The sequence below is a fragment of the Triturus cristatus genome, chromosome 1_2 (genome assembly GCF_964204655.1).
Source record: "Triturus cristatus chromosome 1_2, aTriCri1.1, whole genome shotgun sequence".
Lineage (NCBI taxonomy): Eukaryota > Metazoa > Chordata > Amphibia > Caudata > Salamandridae > Triturus > Triturus cristatus.
In genome coordinates this window covers 508,984,111-509,002,351 of record NC_140580.1, presented here as the reverse complement: position 1 = coordinate 509,002,351, position 18,241 = coordinate 508,984,111, and the positions used below count along the sequence as shown (strand labels likewise).

Below are 18,241 nucleotides of genomic sequence, written 5' to 3'. Positions count from 1 at the left end.
GGACCCCTCATTCATGCCTTATTAGATGCAATACATCTACCCACTGCAATATCAATTATGAAATGTAAAGCTCATACGAAAGTTACTGACATCATTTCCCAAGGCAATGATCTAGCTGACAGAACAGCTAAACAGACTGCTCAGAATAAAACTCATACATCTGACATGACAAAGACAATAGTTCTGACACCAACACATTGCATGACGGTTAAGATCCCGCTCTTGACGTAATTGACATACAGACACATGCTACACCAGAAGAAATAAAGAAATGGACTGAATTAGGAGGGATCCAAACTGATCAGGGATGGATGACGAAGGAAAAATCTATATGGTTTCTTCCCGACTCAATGGTCCAAGTTATCATTAATACAATACATAGTCCAGCGCACCTAGGAGAAAAAGCTATGCTAGACAGCATTCAACACATTTGGTTCAACAAACATTTACGAGCAGCAGCTAAACAAAAAGTTCGTACCTGTATGATCTGTTGTCAGTTTAACCCAGGTAAAAGCATTCCCGTAGAACAGGGTGGATTTCAGCCTCCTGACCACCCTTTTGAAGTCCTCCAGATGGATTATATCCAGATGGAACGATGTCGAGGATTCAAATACGTTCTTGTAATTGTTTGTGCTCTTTCCCGTTGGACAGAAGCATACCCGGTTTCAGATTACACTGCCCCGACTACTGCCAAACAGTTAGTTCGAGAATTCTTCCCACGGTACGGTTTACCACGTGCTGTCTACTCAGATAACGGCCAGCCGTTCTCATCCGAACTAATGAAACACGTTTCACTTTTGTTAGGTTATCAATGGAGATTTCACTGTGTCCGACACCCCGAGGCAGCAGGTCTCGTGGAACGACATAATCAAACTCTGAAAATTAGATTGTCCAAAATATGTAGACAGAAAGGTGTCGATTGGGTAGTAGCCTTACCAGTCGCACTCTTTTACATGAGAATGGTAGCGCATTCTCGAACAGGGCTATCCCCGTATGAGGTGATCTTCGGTAGACCACCAAATATGTGGGGGACGCCTATACCACGTAAAATCACTGACGTTGACTGTAATATGCTGACAGATTACCTGGCTTCCTTGATGTCTGCACTACAATCTTGTCGTTCACAGGTAGCTGCAGCCTTTCCCGACAACACCGAGGTGAAACCCCATGACGTAGTTCCCGGGGACTTGGTGTTAGTGAGGAATTTTGACCGGAAGACTCAGCTGGATCCGAGGTGGAAATCGCCTCAACTAGTACTGCTCACCACGAGGACAGCCGTGAAGATCGAAGGTCGCAAAGGCTGGATACATTCGAGTCATATCAAGAAATTTCATGGACTACCATCCGATATAGAGACTAAACCCTGTGTTTCTTCAAAGACAGACTCAAAGCTCCCTTTGGTTGAGCAAACGAACTCAGAACTATACAGACTAAAATTGAGGTCCAGTCAGTCAGACAATTTGATTGTTTAAGTCCTCTCCAAGGTGAATCGGTTGAATTTGTCTCTGACATGTATCCTCTGGACCGGAACAGAGAAAGAAATAATCAAATGAAGTTGAAAAAACATGCGTACTGTAAATCACTGCGTAGTCATTGCACAGTGACGTTATTAATTTTGTTTTTCTTATGTCTTTTAATAATCGCTGCAAGTATATTGTTGCACATATATTATCCTATTTCTAAACATGTTTACAATATTACTGCTGAACATTCTTTTAGTGAATTACCACCGCATGAGTTATCCTATAGATTTGCGCTGCGCAACAACACTTTTATTAGTATGTTACATCATTCCCATCAGACTAGCAATGCTACAAATTGTTGGATATGTGGCCGACTCCCTCCCTATCAGAACTATAAGGGAGTTTTGCCCCTTTTTCCATATCCGTTCACACACAATGGCTCCTGTGGAGCATGGTTTAGTTTAATTAATTCCTTAGATTCAAACTCAGCAGTTTATCAAGATAACTGGGTATGGGGAAACCTGAACTTAGTTTTGCTTAAAGTCTGCTACCCTAACAAGGAGGGACTTCCCAAAAGAACAGGAACTGATCTAGAAAATGAAGTATATGGATTAGGTAATTTTACACTTAACCTCATGATCCTGAACGTTGAATCTGAAGCTACACCAATCTTGTCCGCCATGTCCGTATTCCCAGTTAAAGGGGAACTATGCATAAGAAAGAATGGCTCCATACACATGGGCCATAGTAAATGCACCACTGTGATAAAATTCAGTGATCAAGGCAAGTCTACATTTAGAGCTTCTCGTCATTCCTACTTTATATGTGGCCAGACCGCATATATACGCCTACCTTCAGATTGGGATGGTACCTGTTACATAGCATTCCTTCTACCACCTGTTTTCCTAGCTCCTCCTGATTATCATAGAAATACTCATTTAGTACACAATAGACAGCAGAGAGATCTCCCAATAGTTGATTACACTGAAACAGCATGGGAAAAATACACAGATTTCAATAAAGGTTTCTTTCCCTATATAGGTACAGTCACTAATAGTAAGTTGATACGTAGATTAACCAGAACCCTTGAAGCAGTAGTGAACGAAACTATTTCCGCCTTAGGCAATTTAACAGAAGAGCAGTCTGCTATGCGGATTGTTGTGCTTCAGAATCGTCTTGTCCTTGACGTCATCCTGGCCGATAGGGGCGGAGCTTGTAGGGTCATCGGATCAAGTTGTTGCATTTTCATACCAGAAAATTCGCCGTCAGTATATAAAGCCATAACCCGCCTTCATAAGATTGTAAGCCAGATACACCAGAATCCAGGCACCTGGACTTGGTCCGGTTGGTTCTGGGGCGTGTTGTCAGCCTGGGGATGGAGAATACTATCCTTCCTAGGTATTGGCTTTCTCATACTATTCAGTTGCTGCTTATGTCTACAATGTGGGCCAGCGATTTGTGGTCTATGTGCCACCTCGTGTATCCCACATCCAAGTTTTCGTTCAAGATCCCGGAAGAAGAAAGAAGAACAAATGATGTTATATGAACAGATCGATGGATTGATGAAGATTGATATCTCCTAAGGGCAAGTAGGGGACAAGGAGGGAATGTGGAAATATGGATTTTTATGGTCGGTTATGTCCCCTATCTTGGACCCCAACGGTTTCATGTATAAATCACAAGTACATGTATGTTCCCTCCAGTACCAGTTATGAAGACGCAAACACATGTGCGTCCACTGTCAACATGTCCTCTTTCAGATCCGCCATGAATGGGCTGGATATTCTATTCCTAAGTATGAAAGGCCACCGGCTTTATATGGTTCATTTATCCCATTTTACAGTCCAGGCGAGTAGGCCCTGATTCTGCCATTAAGCCTTTTCCTGCCTTCTGCCTCTGAAAGCTCCAGTCTGAGCCTGCATCTGTGACCATGAACTTTGTCTTACTCCCTGCGCGGCTAACGGTGCCTGACTCGGCCTATCTGCCTGCCAAAAACTGTATTTCACCTTCAAGATTATCTGCTCTGCTCCGCTCCTCATCCGATGCATTCCTGTCTAGCAGTTTGGGTAAACATTCCTCCAGCTACCGTGCAAAGGGCCAGGCCTCGCTGCCCTCATGCAAGTAATTCATAGCCCTGTTACCATGGAATATTCCTACCCCCTCGCATCTAGTGTAGACACTTAGACGCTTGTACACGCACTAACAGTCAGTATAGTCAGTATAGAATAAGATTCTATCCTAAAAGACCTCTCTTCTTGGATAACACAGTTCTTTAAACATAGGATATTAGATATGATTTGGGATTAGGTTGACATAACCCCAGACTTTTGTCTCCACATGTAGAGCTAAATGTCAAGTCCCCTTCACCCTCTAGTTACACGTCAATCACACGTCATGCTGCTGCGCGCGCATCTCTGCCAAGTATTTTTGCTGACATTGCGAAATTCTTTCATGGAACCACCCATTTATGACATCATATCTAATGACGTTCTTTAGTTACGCCTAGTTACACCCATTTTTAGTTACGCATGTATGCTTTTATCTCTGTTTTCAACTGTTACGCCTCCTGCATCTGTTTCACTGTAATGCCTTTTCTATAAAAATGATTACTTGTCAATAATGTATTGTTCCTTCCTTCCTGAACTCTCGTGGTGATGGAATAGAAGGCCCATAATTCGAATTATGTTCCTTTGTATAGGAATAAAGCCCGTTCTGAACCTCTAATACCACGGATTCTGCCTCTTTTTTTACTGAGCTATTATTATAGATTTTCCGCATCAAATTAAGTCCCGGTAATTAAATTATTTACCACAGCTACCCATCTGGCCAACCGTCGCTGGTCCCTTGAAAAATCTAAGTTTATGGTTGTGGAGAATCAACATTGCACTATTGTTGAAGGGATGCAACAGTATTTATCTTTAATTTCATCCCCTTTCATCCGCATGCTTGTGACTCGTTTCCGTACTGATACCTTTTTTAGATTGTTAACATTTCCCAATCAGAACTGCTGGTCCAGAAATTTGGAGAAATGTCCATGTGATGGCCTGTCATTACAATCCAACATCCATTGCATTTTATTTTGTAAATTTTATAAATTGCCAAGGGTCACTTACCTGAAACCATTGCTTAAATCATGGGGATTACGTTCCTGCAGGACAGTTTACCATAAATTGAAGACATTAGATAGTCCACGAGCCATAGTTGTGGTCTCTTTTTATTTGAAAGTGATTGTCAGATTAAGGGTTTCTATGCAGCCTTAGATGATAAAAGTTCTTATGTATGTTATGTACTTTTCTCCCTGAAATGATTTTGACAAGGGCTGCTAAAATATTGAAATTACGCTTACTGCAATCTTTCATCTTAAAGTTTTATGCTATTTTATGACATTTTAAATCATGATTTTTATTGTACTTTTTATGATTATGTTTTTACATATCGAATAAAGATAACTTGATTGATTGATTGTATGTGAATTGAATTGTGGCCAAAGCATGAGCAGAACTAAACAGGAAACAACACTAAGGTGATAACAGACATAGCTGTTTCTGAATTATTGGACTTATAAATATTTTGTAAAATATTCTCTTTTTGATGAAACAGAAACTAATAGTCATGTGTTCCTATACTGGAAATTAGGATGAACAATATAGCACTTAGACACATGTTTAGTTATAAGATTTTCATTAAAATGTTAATGAATTTTGTTTGCTGTAGGCCTCCTTTGCTGATGATAGACGAGGGAGTCGACCACAGTCTATAGTCAGGTCTTTCACAATGCCGTCATCCTCGAGGCCTTTGTCCGTTGCATCAGTAACCTCTGTATCTTCTGATGGTGCACCTTCTAGACCCGGATCTGATGGGTAAGGTTTATTTGATCTATTTGACAAATCAAAAACTAAAAGAAGATAAAAACGCTTCTATTCTAGGCCCTTGACGTGTTACCCAAGTACTAATTCATTCAATTCCTTTACGCCCTCCTTAGGATGCAAACCACACTTTGATGTGGATGATTCCAGAATCGTTCTTTCCTTTTCCTCCTCTCCCGATCCTCGAGCTCAGGTTTCTCCTGTCGCTTTACTGTTGAGGACTTGGTGTCACTTACTTTCCCAAACTTACTCTAAAAAAATAAATACTTTTTTTCCTGCCATATCACAAATTCCTCTTCCTCCGTCAACCATTTCATCTGTCTTTCCCCATTTCAGCTCTCACTCCTAATTTTGAGTTTGATTCTTCAGTCAGGTCTCCAGATTAATTATCCTTCGTCTCTGAAGACTGACATTTTCTCATGTAGAATATTTGTAAAATACAATTAATTCTTCGTTTGTTTGTGACACTTCTGCTTCTAACAGTTTGTCCTTCTTTCTCAACTATCGCTGCTCTCAATGTGTCAGTCCAAATATATTTCTGCTCCTCTGCAGATGATCCAAAACACGTGTGTTTGTCGTTTATTATTTATACCAGATAAGGCAAATAGCACTGATGTATTGATTCTAATAATGATTAATTGCTACCAATTGTGAGACATAGTTTCCCTGTTTCCTAATTTATATTTTATTACTTGGGAAAAGGAAATGCTCCCAGATTGACAAACCTCCTGTTGTCCATTTCTTCACTTCCTAATAAAACAAGGAGCATTATCTCCAAAACCTCTCCACACTGGTTCTTATCCTAAGGACCACTGTGTCACCAGACTGCCATTTTATCACTAATAGATTCTATTTGTTTTATCTATCTACTCACACTTCCTTTTTTTAATTCATGTTCACAGCACAGAGACCATGTCCGTAAATCCTGCAATGGCTGCCATAACATGCTGTTCAGGTTGTTGTCAGTCAATCAGGATTGACTAATCCCATTAAAAGACGTCAGTCAGAGCACATCTGGACACCAAAAGTCCAGATATATCTACCTTTTTAACCCCTTTATGTCCAACTCGAAACCCTCTTCAAATTGTGTGCCTTACCAACCATAACTGCAGAATTTCAGTGGTTTGATGAATTTGAGCCAGAGCCATACCACACTTGTATCTGTTGTTTTTCAGTGAAGTTCATTTTTATACAATTTACTCAATTTTCAACACCCCTGGTGCACAGCCTCTGGCAGTGCACAGGGAGGTCTGTGGCTGGGACCCGCTTCCAAATGACCATGGCTGCCTAACTTGCACTGCACATGGCCTTTGGCTGTGTGATGCAGGGGTTGACTGGAGGACTGGGCTAGGTCCTATGTCCAACCTACAGTGGCCATTCTGCCCCCACTGCACACAGCCTGCCATGTAGCCATTCTGCACTCTGCACAGCCTTTGGCCAGGTCCTGTGCCCAACCGCCTTTGGCTATGTGCATTGAGGGTTGCAGGGCTTGCTTGGCCTTGCACTTGACTTAATTTGTGGCTGCAACATTCTTGAAGATTAATTGAATAGTGCCAAAGCTTTTAGTGAATGAAACTCTGATTGCCCTCTCATTCAGCTTTAATGGACCTGCTCAAAACCTGACTAAACCAAATGCTAAACTCAATCTGTTAAATGTTTGTCAAGTTTTTTGTGGGTTCATCAAACTGTGTTAGCAGAATCACCCATCCATTGAATGGCCTGCATGGAATTGAGGATGCCAAGAGCATGCTAAACATGCTCATTCTCCACCTAATGTCATGCTGATCCAAAGTTATCAGTATATCGAAATTGTTGTGACCTCCTCTTTACCTCCTTCCCTCTATACAAAACCTGGATACCTGCGCTGACTGTAAATTGCTAACAGTGGGTGCCACATTTGATGTGGATTCATCAATCCGTGCCAAAGTTATAAGCAATCAAAAACTGGAAAAAAATATTGTCCCTTTCCCTTTTAACTCTGCCCTTGATGGAGTGGCACAAAACTAGGCCTGGGAGAAATGTTAATTACGTCTCTGCATTCGGAGTCATTTCAATAATTTCAAATTATGTTTGTTATGCGAAATTACCGCAATTATCAAAATTATGCTATCTTAAGTAGTTAAAAGACATTTTGACCAAAAATCCTACCGTATGAGCAAAGGAACAATGAACTGAGAAACAGGTAGACTAGCCTCACTATGGAAGTCTTCCCTCAGTGGATATCCTTTCATGCTTTCGTAGCCCCCTCCTCTCAGCACTGGCCAGTGCCGGTCAATAACCATGCCAACACTAAAACCTGTATGCATCTAACCTTGTAAAGGCCACAATAAGTATGTCATCGTCTTGAAAACGTCAGAGCTTGCATGCTCTATCAACATCATCAATGCAGCTTGGTAAGTGGAGAGAAGCGGAATGTGAGAAATTGTCTCACCGCTTCTCCGTATGCACGCTGGCTTCTCTGCTTCTATTCCTGTCATCCTCACGCAAAGCACTGGCCCACAGAAAGCACAACGCCACTGACCCTCTTGGCAGGGGCGTGGCTTCAGGGGGGTGTTTAGGGTGTTACAACCCCCCTAATAAATGTCTTTTCAGATGAATAGTTGGGTGCAGGTGCTTTCAGTTGGCTATGGTGAGGTGTCTGTCAGATTTCACCTGTTTTTTTTTCATACATACACCGACTAAAAACCACACACGCTCACGCATCTATGTTTTGAAAGCCCTATAAAAATTATTTTACAAAATATTGATTCTCTCTTATTTAGTAGTCCTATTAATCCATATTTCTCTCCCTTTCCATTGCCTCTTAGGCCCACACTCAAGCGCCCTGCTTGTCATATAAAGTATTTTAACATTACATGCCGGCGTAATGATCGATAAATCTGACCACCCCCACCCCCTCCTTCCCCCCCTTAATCTTATTTACCAAGCTACCTCCCTGCCTCTTGGTGCCTCACATTAAGTCTTAGTTTGCAGCCTGGCCTCTACATCAGCCAGTCCTGAGTAAGACATATTCCTGCAAGTAAATGAAACCTCCATGGCGTTCAGGCTCTGGAGGAAACGCACCTCTTGTAACTGGACGCGTTTTCGAACATCTCCACCCTTGTAGACAGGCACAGACGGGGCAGGAGGCCGAGGGAGCCTGAAAGTGGCCTGGAATAATGAACCATTCTTTCTCGTTCTAAGTAACGTCGAATAGTAGGAGTGGGAAAAGAGAGAGGCGGGTAATGGAAGTTCAAGTGCTGCATTGTCTACACTCTCCTCCACTTCTGTCAAAACCTTGGGATAGCAGTTCCATAAATCTAGCAAACACAGGGGTGTTTATGCTTTGATTTATTTTGCTGACGGGTGGTTATATTTTTGCAGGTTTATTCTTGAGCCCCTTCTTCCAAAAAAGACATATTTTAGATCTCAAGATAAACTGGACAGGGACGAGCCAGAAAAAGAGAGGAAGGAGAGGAAGAAAGAGAAGAGAAATAGCAAGCACCAAGAAATATTCGACAAGGAATTAAAAACGGCGGACATGGTTGTGCAGCAGTCCGACGCAGTCATCCTCTCAGAGACGGTAATTTGAGCTAATAGACCCTTTTCTAATTTCTATTGCTTGTCTTTCCCTTTTGTTTTTGTGCTGAAATGTAATTGTGCAGTTTTCTGGCTTAAGACAGTGGAGATAAAAAAAAAACAAGCTTTCATTGCTTTTTATGGCGAAATGTGGGCGAATGACTCGAAAAGTGAAACGCATCTCAGGCATGTCAGATTGTTATGATTTTATTTTGGGTCTAGTTGTACTTTGATAAATACGGGAAGGCAAGGCATCTCCTTGATCAGTTTCCTAAATTGAAGGTATGCAGTAGGGATTTGGATTAATATGTTTAATATGAGTAAATCACGAAAAAACATGTACACATCCCCAGAAGCAATTACGTGGAAATCGTAAACCATTTTCTTTTTCTGTTCTCCTGAACTAATACTAAGTCGCCAAGGATTTAGATTCATTATAAATGACAATGAACAATATAGGAGCTTGTCTGTAAATTGGTAGTCAAGCTAGTGCTGATACGCAAAGCGAATAATACAACAGGGTAAAACGTGACTGACATCTGATTGCGGCAGAGAGTTATTTTACCTCGTTGACTTGAAAAAAATGACTTTTTCCTCCAAACCGCAGTGATGAGCAAGCAGGCTCATATTTCTCCTTCATTAGCTCCATCAATTAAAGTAGTACAGCGCAAGAATTGGAGTTTACATAGTTGCTGTCTAGCATGCAAGCATTCAGTGATTGCTGTGTCCATCTAAAAGGAGTACCAATCTTTGAATGTAAGCACAGAATTCCAGGGAATATCACCTTTTTACCCTTCTACTTACCAATATTAACAATGCATTTGCTCCCTAAAGCACCTATATACTTTCCCATTGGAATCCGTTTGCCCTCTTCGCATAAGTACGTTCACTCTCCAGCATAGCCTCAGTTGTTGACTTATAAGCAGTAAATCAACTTATTATATCCAACAAAGAACCACAGGACAGGTGATTTAAAAGTAGCAAGGTAACATGAAATTGTAAGTCTCAGTGTTATTATGATAACCGGTAAGTAATGAGGGTGTTGCCACTTCCTTGACATGGTCCTTAGTGGTAGGCAAGTAATGAATGAATAACCATTCGCGGTCTCGAATGATTCTTCACTCTAAATCTCAGTTTTCAAGAGTTTTCTGAAAGCCAGCCATTTTTTCTGCCGTCACAGACTTATATGGAGTTTATTCTAGACAAAGGCAGCCAATTAAGCAAATGAGAGAGACCCAATCTGAGCAAGGTAGAGTACCTTAGAGAAGTAAGAAGCTGAGGTTTTAAGAGCTCAAGGTGGAGTAAAGGAACGAATACTGCTTCATGCAAACGATGGACTCCGATTATATCCTGTACAGTGTTAGGCAGAAGACCTTAAAATCATCCACCTCCTGGCCGATGTCTGATGATTAAGCCCATATATCAGCCTAGCAGCAGTAGTGTGAATAGTGTACAGTCTTGTAGTCAATCATATAGACCTTCCCAAACATAAGACATGTTTAAATTAATCTGAACCAATAGTAATGAACCTAGGTGCACTCCATATCATTGTTCTCTTTCATTAAATAGGGTGAGCCGTGTACATATCAGCATTGTGCTTGCCTCTATGAGAACTGTCCACCCCAACATTGTCCAACATTTCGCTGAGTTAGTCATTTATTTTCAGACTTGACAGGTCAGAAACAGAAAGAGGTAAAACTTGCTGGGCTGTTTCCGAGATGTACTACCTGGAAATAAAGCACTAACTAAGAGAAATATTGGGTTATATGAATTAACTTTATGCACTGTGGGTGCATAAAGCCGATGCTCAGTTACTCGCAGCACCAGCAAAGCCCATCATGATACGGCACCCATTTGTTATTCTGGTTGCAAGCATTACCATTATTCAGTTGCTTGCGTCTTTATTTACAGAAGGTGACCAGTCAAATACATATCTGCTTTGATTATGCTTCCGTTAAATAATTCCAGCTGATACATTTGTTAGTGGGACCAACCTTATCAGTGAGCATACTACTTTTACAAGAGCAGTCACGTTACACAATGGTCCATGGTGTTTACTTCAATTTTCACATAGAATAATTTTATTTCTACGCCTTTATTTCATTTTGAAGTGGCTTAGTCTTTATACTTCTTTTGATTTTATTGAATATTATTGATTTTGTTTCGAAAAGCGCAGTATCTAGTATAACATTTTATTGCATTAGGTATGTATGTTTGTCAAGGCATTATTTATTTTCTTTTGCTGCGTTTTTTGTTGCATACTCCAACTTCTGCAGAGTTAAATAATTCAGCTTCATCGACGTGCCGAAAGAGAGCCTTAGTTGCTCTGGTACAAGTTAGTTCTTTTTCTCTCCGGTAGAGCTCATCTTCTTTGCTTGGAAATAATTTGTGCAAAAGAATATCAGCTTTAGTGCTTTTATTTTTTCCCTCTCATCTACTGCAACCAGATTATAAAGTTTCTTACATTGGACCTAGATAATAGGGGTATCCATGCAGTCTTTCTAAACAGACACCGTAATAATTTACATTTTCACAGAATATTTATGTATTGGATAATATGGTTTATTTTGTAGAACCTATGACTTGTAAAAGCCATGCATTTAAAACTGCTGAACATCCGCTGCTAAAATATAAGATAACACTTTGACTGTGCATTCATTAAAAATGTAAAGAAGGTGATGTATATCAAGTTTATGAGAACTGCAGCCAGCTGAATATTCTCAGTAATAAACTTCCCATACATGATATGAAATGTCAGTGCGTTTCGATGTCTGACCCAACTGCAGGTGGACTGCTCCAGGCCACTCAAATGTTCAGTTCACTTTATACAAGTAGTCATTTACAGGCATACCAATTCTGGTAACATCACAAAGACATTGGACGGATTAAAAACATCTGAGTGTTATTAATTAGCCGCTACTTTCTGAAACTTAAAATCAATGCATGAACTACAAGATCCAGATAGTTAGGAAACTATCTTCTTATTGCTGCAATGATGTCTTTTTTTTATTCTAGATCAGCCCACTGAGGCCACAGAGGCCAAAGAGCCAGGTTATCAATGTACCTGGAAATGATAGGCGTTTTTCTGCGTCACCGGCAACGCAAACGTCTCAACAAGGTCCACCTCCAGTCACGCCACGACTGAAGCAGTCTTTCAGTTTACGCACAAGTAAGTTACGAAATGCAGTACTTAATGTGTTGTCATATTATTTGTATTCTTATTTATATTCTTATTATTATTCTGTTATTTTGTATCCAATGATACATTTACTTGTTTTGATATCTGCTTAGCTTAATCCTTTAATGAATTAGTTTCCTGCAATATGGTGTTGGCAATTGTGTTATATGTCGTTATTAATACTCTCCATTTGCAGAATAGTTTGCTACTGTTTCCAAGATGAGTTTATTGAGCATTGATAAAAAATACTGCAGTCATTTTCTTGGTGCAAAACTTCAAAATCCATGTCATTTAACAGAACAAAAATATCAGATTTCCAGGACAGACAGCATACAAGGTAATCTAGTTGTTGCCACAGGGTTCAGGAAAGCATATTTCCAACTTTTAAAGCAAAGGAAGCGAAAACTGTATGTTCCAGCAGTAACTACATCTACAAGGAGCAAGTTACGCATCTAAATTACATTTTGGATGCAAGACCTTTTGATAAAAGTGTAGTAGTAGAATGTCAGGAGTGTAACTACTGACGTACCAGGATAAGAATTTAAGCTTCATGATTTATGTGACACTAGATTTTCACTGTGGAAGCCTAGAAATCTGCAGTCTCCAATAGCAGAGCTATAGAAGCACTGGAGGATTAGGGTACTAGGAGAAAAGCTGTAGACATAGACTGTAATATCTGTAATAATAATAATAATAATGGCAACATGAATAACGTCCTGAACTTAAAAAACAGATTCATTGCCTGAGCAGACATGGTGAAATTGTGGTACACTGAACAACAGAAGATGTACTGCTTATGTAGGCCTGATGTCCAGTCAATGACCGCTGTTTGCTGGGAAGGTAGTCCATTTAATTTTGCACCAATTTGGTACAGACCATTCCAGATTGCCAGATGAACCAAGTAGATCGCTTGCTCCTGCTGTTCAAAGTGAAGCACAAGAATTTTCAGTTTGCTGTGCTCACTTTTGGCCTTACTTGATAGCGGTGGTTGCAGCATACCTTTTGGAGGTCGAGATACCAGCCTTCTCCAACCTCAATCTGTTGTAGGCAGGCTCGCCGCATTCAGTTGCAGAATACCTCTAGATGATGGTGTGCCTCCTTTTCAGTGTGGAAAGTCACATCTGACTCCTTCGCAGAGGCTCCCTTTCTTCAGAGCCATTCTGGATGTAATGCACTTGCAGTCCTTCACTCCAGAACAATGAGTCCAGGACATTTGGGCTATGATCACAATGTTTCAGCCTCCATCCTGGGTCCCAGTGAAGATGTCTTTGAGACTTATTGGCCTACTGGCCTTCTGTATCCTGCTTGCTGACCATGTCCATTTGAATATGTGGGCTCTGCAGTGGGATCTGCAGACTAAGTAAGTTAAGCACTAAGGGAGCTTGTTGGACTCAATTCAGGTTTCGAAGGCGAATGCAAAGGATTCTCAGTGGTAGCTGCACGACTACAATTGGACTACTGGCAGATCCCTCTCCCTGTCCTACCCAGAGCTGATGGTGATGAAAAACGCATCACTTCTGGGGTGGGTAGGTCATCTGGTAGAGGTGGAGATCAGAGGATTTTTATGTCCTTATCAACCTGCTGGAGTGGCGGGCCATTCGTATGGTGTGGAAAGCCACCTGCTGTTCATCAAGGAGACGCTGGTTCAAGGCCTGATAGACAACATCACCTCCATGTTGTACTGCATGAAGCAGGGTGGGGACGACCGTGGGCTCCGTGCCAGGCGGCGCATCTAGGCCTGACTGAATTGTCAGGGAGTCTCCATGATAGTACACCACCTGGCACAATTTTACAACGCCATAGTGGGTGAACTCAGCCAACGACCCAAAGTGGATCATAAATGGCAGATCCATGCAAAAGCTGTACAGGGCATCTTCCAGCAATGGGGAGAACCCTAACCCGATCGCTTCGCCACCACCAAGAATGCAGTGTCAACACCTTTGCACGTTGGAGATGCCAAAAAGGTTGCCTCTCAGAGACGCATTCTGCCTTGAATGGTGAAGGGGCTCCTGTATACTTTTTCAGCCTCTACCTCTCCTGCCACAAGTTCTGGTGAAGAATGACCAGGCCCAAATCACAAATTGTCGTTCTAGTGACGACAGATTGTGCCAGGAGAGTGTGGTATCCGGAACTTCTGATCATGAGCATCTCCTATCCAATCAGTCTGCCGTATTCCGAGGATTTTCTATTGCAGCAGCATGGTAGAGTAGAATTTTGCACCCATGACTGCACAATCTACCTCCAGATGTAGTGAATGTCAGTCTAGCAGTCAGGCGACCATCTTTAAAACCTGTTTACGTTGATTGCTGGGACAAGTTTGTGGCTTGGTGTGGCACCTGTTTCAGGCTAAACTGTCTGATGTGTTGCTGTTAGCTCTGTCTTTCATCCAGCAAGGGCTTGCAGTGGCCATTGTTAAAGGTTATCTATTGGCCCTTCGAGCTTTTTTGCAATTACCACCCCAACTGCCCTTGTTCAAATCGTATGTTGAGGTACGTTCTTTCTAAAGCTTGGTACACATATTTCCCCCTTAATCTTTAGTGTGCTGCAGTGGGACCTTAATTGATTGTTACTATCCTTAGTTTTACTTCTTTTGAACCATTGGATAGCTGTCCCCTATACAGCTTGATGCTGAAGATGGTTCTAATCCTTGCAATAACCTCAGCTTGTGATATGAGTGAGCTTCAAGCTCTGTCAGTCGAGCCGCCCTACAGCATCTTCTTTCCAGACAAACTGGTGCTTGGGCTAGAGCAACTTTTCTTACGGAAATTGTGATTTCCTTTCACACTGGGCAATCCTTCACTTTTGGATATTCTTTGTGCTACCTAACCCCTAAAAAGAAGAGACTGCATTGTTGGGACCCCAAAAGAGCACTCCACTATTACATTGATCACACTTAAAGACCATCAGGTTGCTGATTAGCTCTTTGGGTTCTCTATGGTAAAGAAAGGAAAAGCGGAGCAGAAACAGGCATTGCCCAGATGGATAATCCTCTGCATTAAGTCTGATGCATGACAGCCAAAAAGAAACTTCCAGAAGGCTTCAGGGCCTATTCCACTAGGGCCAATGCAGCTACCACTGCGTTTGCACCCTATTCCCTGCTCTTAAAATTTGTCAGGCTGCAACGTGGTCACTGCACATGTTCATGAAGTGCTACTGCCTTGACAGCCAGGTTGAAAGGGGAGGGCATTTCAGCTGTTTGGTCGATCCTGCAGCACATTTTGGTGTAAGTCATTCCACAGACCCACCAACAGTGGTGGTACTGTTTTGGTATCTATTCTTAATGCAGGGAATCTGCGGTTAAGAGCATCTGTCAGAAGAACAATTTACTTACCTTTGATAATGCAGTTTCTGGTGAATACTTCAACTAACCACAAATGCCTCACTGCTCTCCCACCTCATCATTCTGTGGAATGGACTCTTTCCATCTATAAAGGTCCTAAATTAGAGATCTTCAAACTAGCATGAACAATCTGTTTTTGGCTCCGCATCTGAGGGCGTGGACATTGTGGAGAAAGAAACTGCTGTCGGCACACTTGGGTGGCTTCAGTCATCATATCAGGGGCAGAGCTGAATCAACATTGCACTGCATGATGCCACCTACTGGTGCAAAAAGGCTATGCTGCAAAGTCTTCTAGATCCAGTCCGGCGCCATGGGATATTCTTAAGGTGAGGAATCTGCAGTTAGATAGCGTATCCACGAGAAAGAGCATTATCAAAGGTAAATAACTTGTTATTTAATTCAAACTAATCACCAAAGACTGTTCATAGCATCCAACTAAAACAGCCTGAAGATCAAATTTAAAAATACAGACTTGCTTCTTGAAGCTACAGATGTGTTAGTTTTGCTATCTTCAAGACTTCCTACTGGTAATCATTGGAAGTGATATTCTGAGAATTCAGGCTCAGTCCTACAAATATCATTCTACAAGAAGCTTTCCATAAATATCTGCAAAATAGGTCTAATCATGGCTCAGACATGCAACTCCAAATTAAAAGGTGACCAAATACAAGGGATAGTTTATTGCCAACAAAAAATACTTTAGAGAGGCCTATCCTGCCTGTACCAAGAACAACCTATCAAAATGCTAGACAACCTATGCAAACACACAAAACAAAATAAGCAAAAGGCCACAACCTAGTATGGTGTTCTATAATCTAGCCCCACTGCCATGTAAAAAGTAAATTTGGAACTTAAATCATGCCGCCAGGTCTGATCAAAAGCATTCCAAAGAAACAGCAAAAACATATAGAGGGGCAACAACTAAGGGGAAATAAGATGATCCAAACCTGGCACCACCCAATTGAGAAGAGCCTCATACCAAACCTCACCCATGAATATATCAGTAATCTGTAACATTTATGAGAACTTCGGCAGATTCAAATGTTGGTGCAGAATGTGAACTTACATCAGAGTAGGAATATACTATATGGTGGAACTCAGCCATAAGCTAGGAGAACCCTTTAGCAAAGAAACAATTGACACTTTAAAACTGAGTAATATACCTGCTAAATGATCTCCAAACTCCAATTTATTGGTGACTCACCATCTCAGAGTAGGGTTGCTGTCCTGCTGCAGACTTCTTAGTTCCTACAGTTGCACACAGAGTGCAATTGTGACTCATATTCTGATTCTACCTCACTTGTACCATACTCCCATGAAAGGCTTGATCATGGCATATGGACTGGCAGGGAGCTGGCAATCTGGTGAGCAGATTATCACATAGGCAAGCTATTGCCTCCCCAAGACATTGAGCACCCTAAGCACAGTGGTCTAAGGGAATATCGCCAAAAGGCGGAAACCTCTTTTTGAAGGGGAAAGTTAAATAAGCCTGCAGATAACACAATTGATTCAGTCAAGAGTGACGTTTTATAGAAAGAGGAAAACTGTCCACAAATTGGCTTTCTTTGACCTGGGGGGAAGATGCATAGACAAGGCTCTTCGGGCAGGAGAGCAAGAAGCAAATGCATGAGTCCTTACATGTTTACTCATGTCTACCCATTGTTCTCCTTAGGCAAGGAAGGTTGGGGGATAGGGCTAACGGCATTGGAATGTTTGAAAAAGGGGATGAAGTGTTGGCTGCAGAAGTCCTCCTGACTGGTATACTGCTAACCTTTCTTCTCCTCATCATTATAAAGTGAGAATTAGACTAGTAGGTGAAATGGTGGAAGTCATGAATCTAGTGAAATAGTAAAATGCCCTCTTCAAAAGCCCGGCATGTGCTAGATATATATTTCACATTCAACACTGAAACATTTTGAACCAAGTGTTGCAACTTGAGTTATTTGGAGACCTCTCATTGATCACCTACCCTTGAAGATAGTATAGATTATGCAAACCTAGCACATCACCCCCACTGTGCATTGGCAATTCATTGAGATTGAGAAAGTAAGCAAATATGAGTTTTAGAATATATACACCGAGATTAAGCAGCAAAAATGTATCAATATCAAACACGGAAGGCATATGGATTACTGGGCATCAAACCAACTAAAAGAGAACATCAGCATGGTTTGGAAACTTACTAGTCCAACAGTGCTCCATAAAACACTCAAAAAGATGCTCAATAACAGATGTTACTTCTGTTCATGGAGACCCCAGTGGTAACATATCTAAGTCCATAACAAACAACCACAAAGCTTCATTACACCCACCACTCTTCCCAGTCATAATCAGGCATTAAGGCAAAACATTCAGCCTCAAACATCAGGAACGAGGAAGAGATATTGAAAAACAAATGCAACATTAACATTTCCAAATTTGTCCAGCATGCTTTATCAGAGTCCAATTTCACCTTTTCTCCTCCATAAATGTCTGGTTGCAGCTTGTACAATTATCCATATGATTCCCAACTATTATTTCATATGGCTAACACTCCTGCATCATATGAAAAATTCCAAAACGCTACGAGATTCATTGCAAGCTGGATGGTTAGCAATCAGCTGAAGTTAAATACTGACAAGACTGAAATCGCCTTGATGAAAAATAAGGCCAATATTTGGAGCAAGAGCTATTGGCCTAATGACGTTGGTCCACCACCAATTCCAGTAACTTCTGCAGAGAGTCTTGGGGTGGATGATAACCTCATGATAAGTTCTCAGATAGAAGCTATAGTATCTAAATGCTTATTTCTATTAAAATCTATAATGAAAATGACACCCCTTTTGTCTTTGAAAGC

At 41.2% G+C, this 18,241-nt stretch overlaps 1 protein-coding gene across 2 annotated transcripts in view; it reads left to right on the top strand.

Moving 5' to 3' along the window:
- Window positions 1-18,241, top strand: part of DOCK1 (dedicator of cytokinesis 1) — a 1,163,810-nt gene that overhangs the window by 1,096,542 nt on the left and 49,027 nt on the right. For both annotated transcript variants that reach the window (XM_085606236.1, XM_085606235.1), the window contains exons 48-50: window positions 5,178-5,323; window positions 8,693-8,891; window positions 11,903-12,056. In XM_085606236.1, the coding sequence (XP_085462362.1) occupies window positions 5,178-5,323; window positions 8,693-8,891; window positions 11,903-12,056 (499 nt within the window). The remainder of the gene's footprint in view (window positions 1-5,177; window positions 5,324-8,692; window positions 8,892-11,902; window positions 12,057-18,241) is intronic.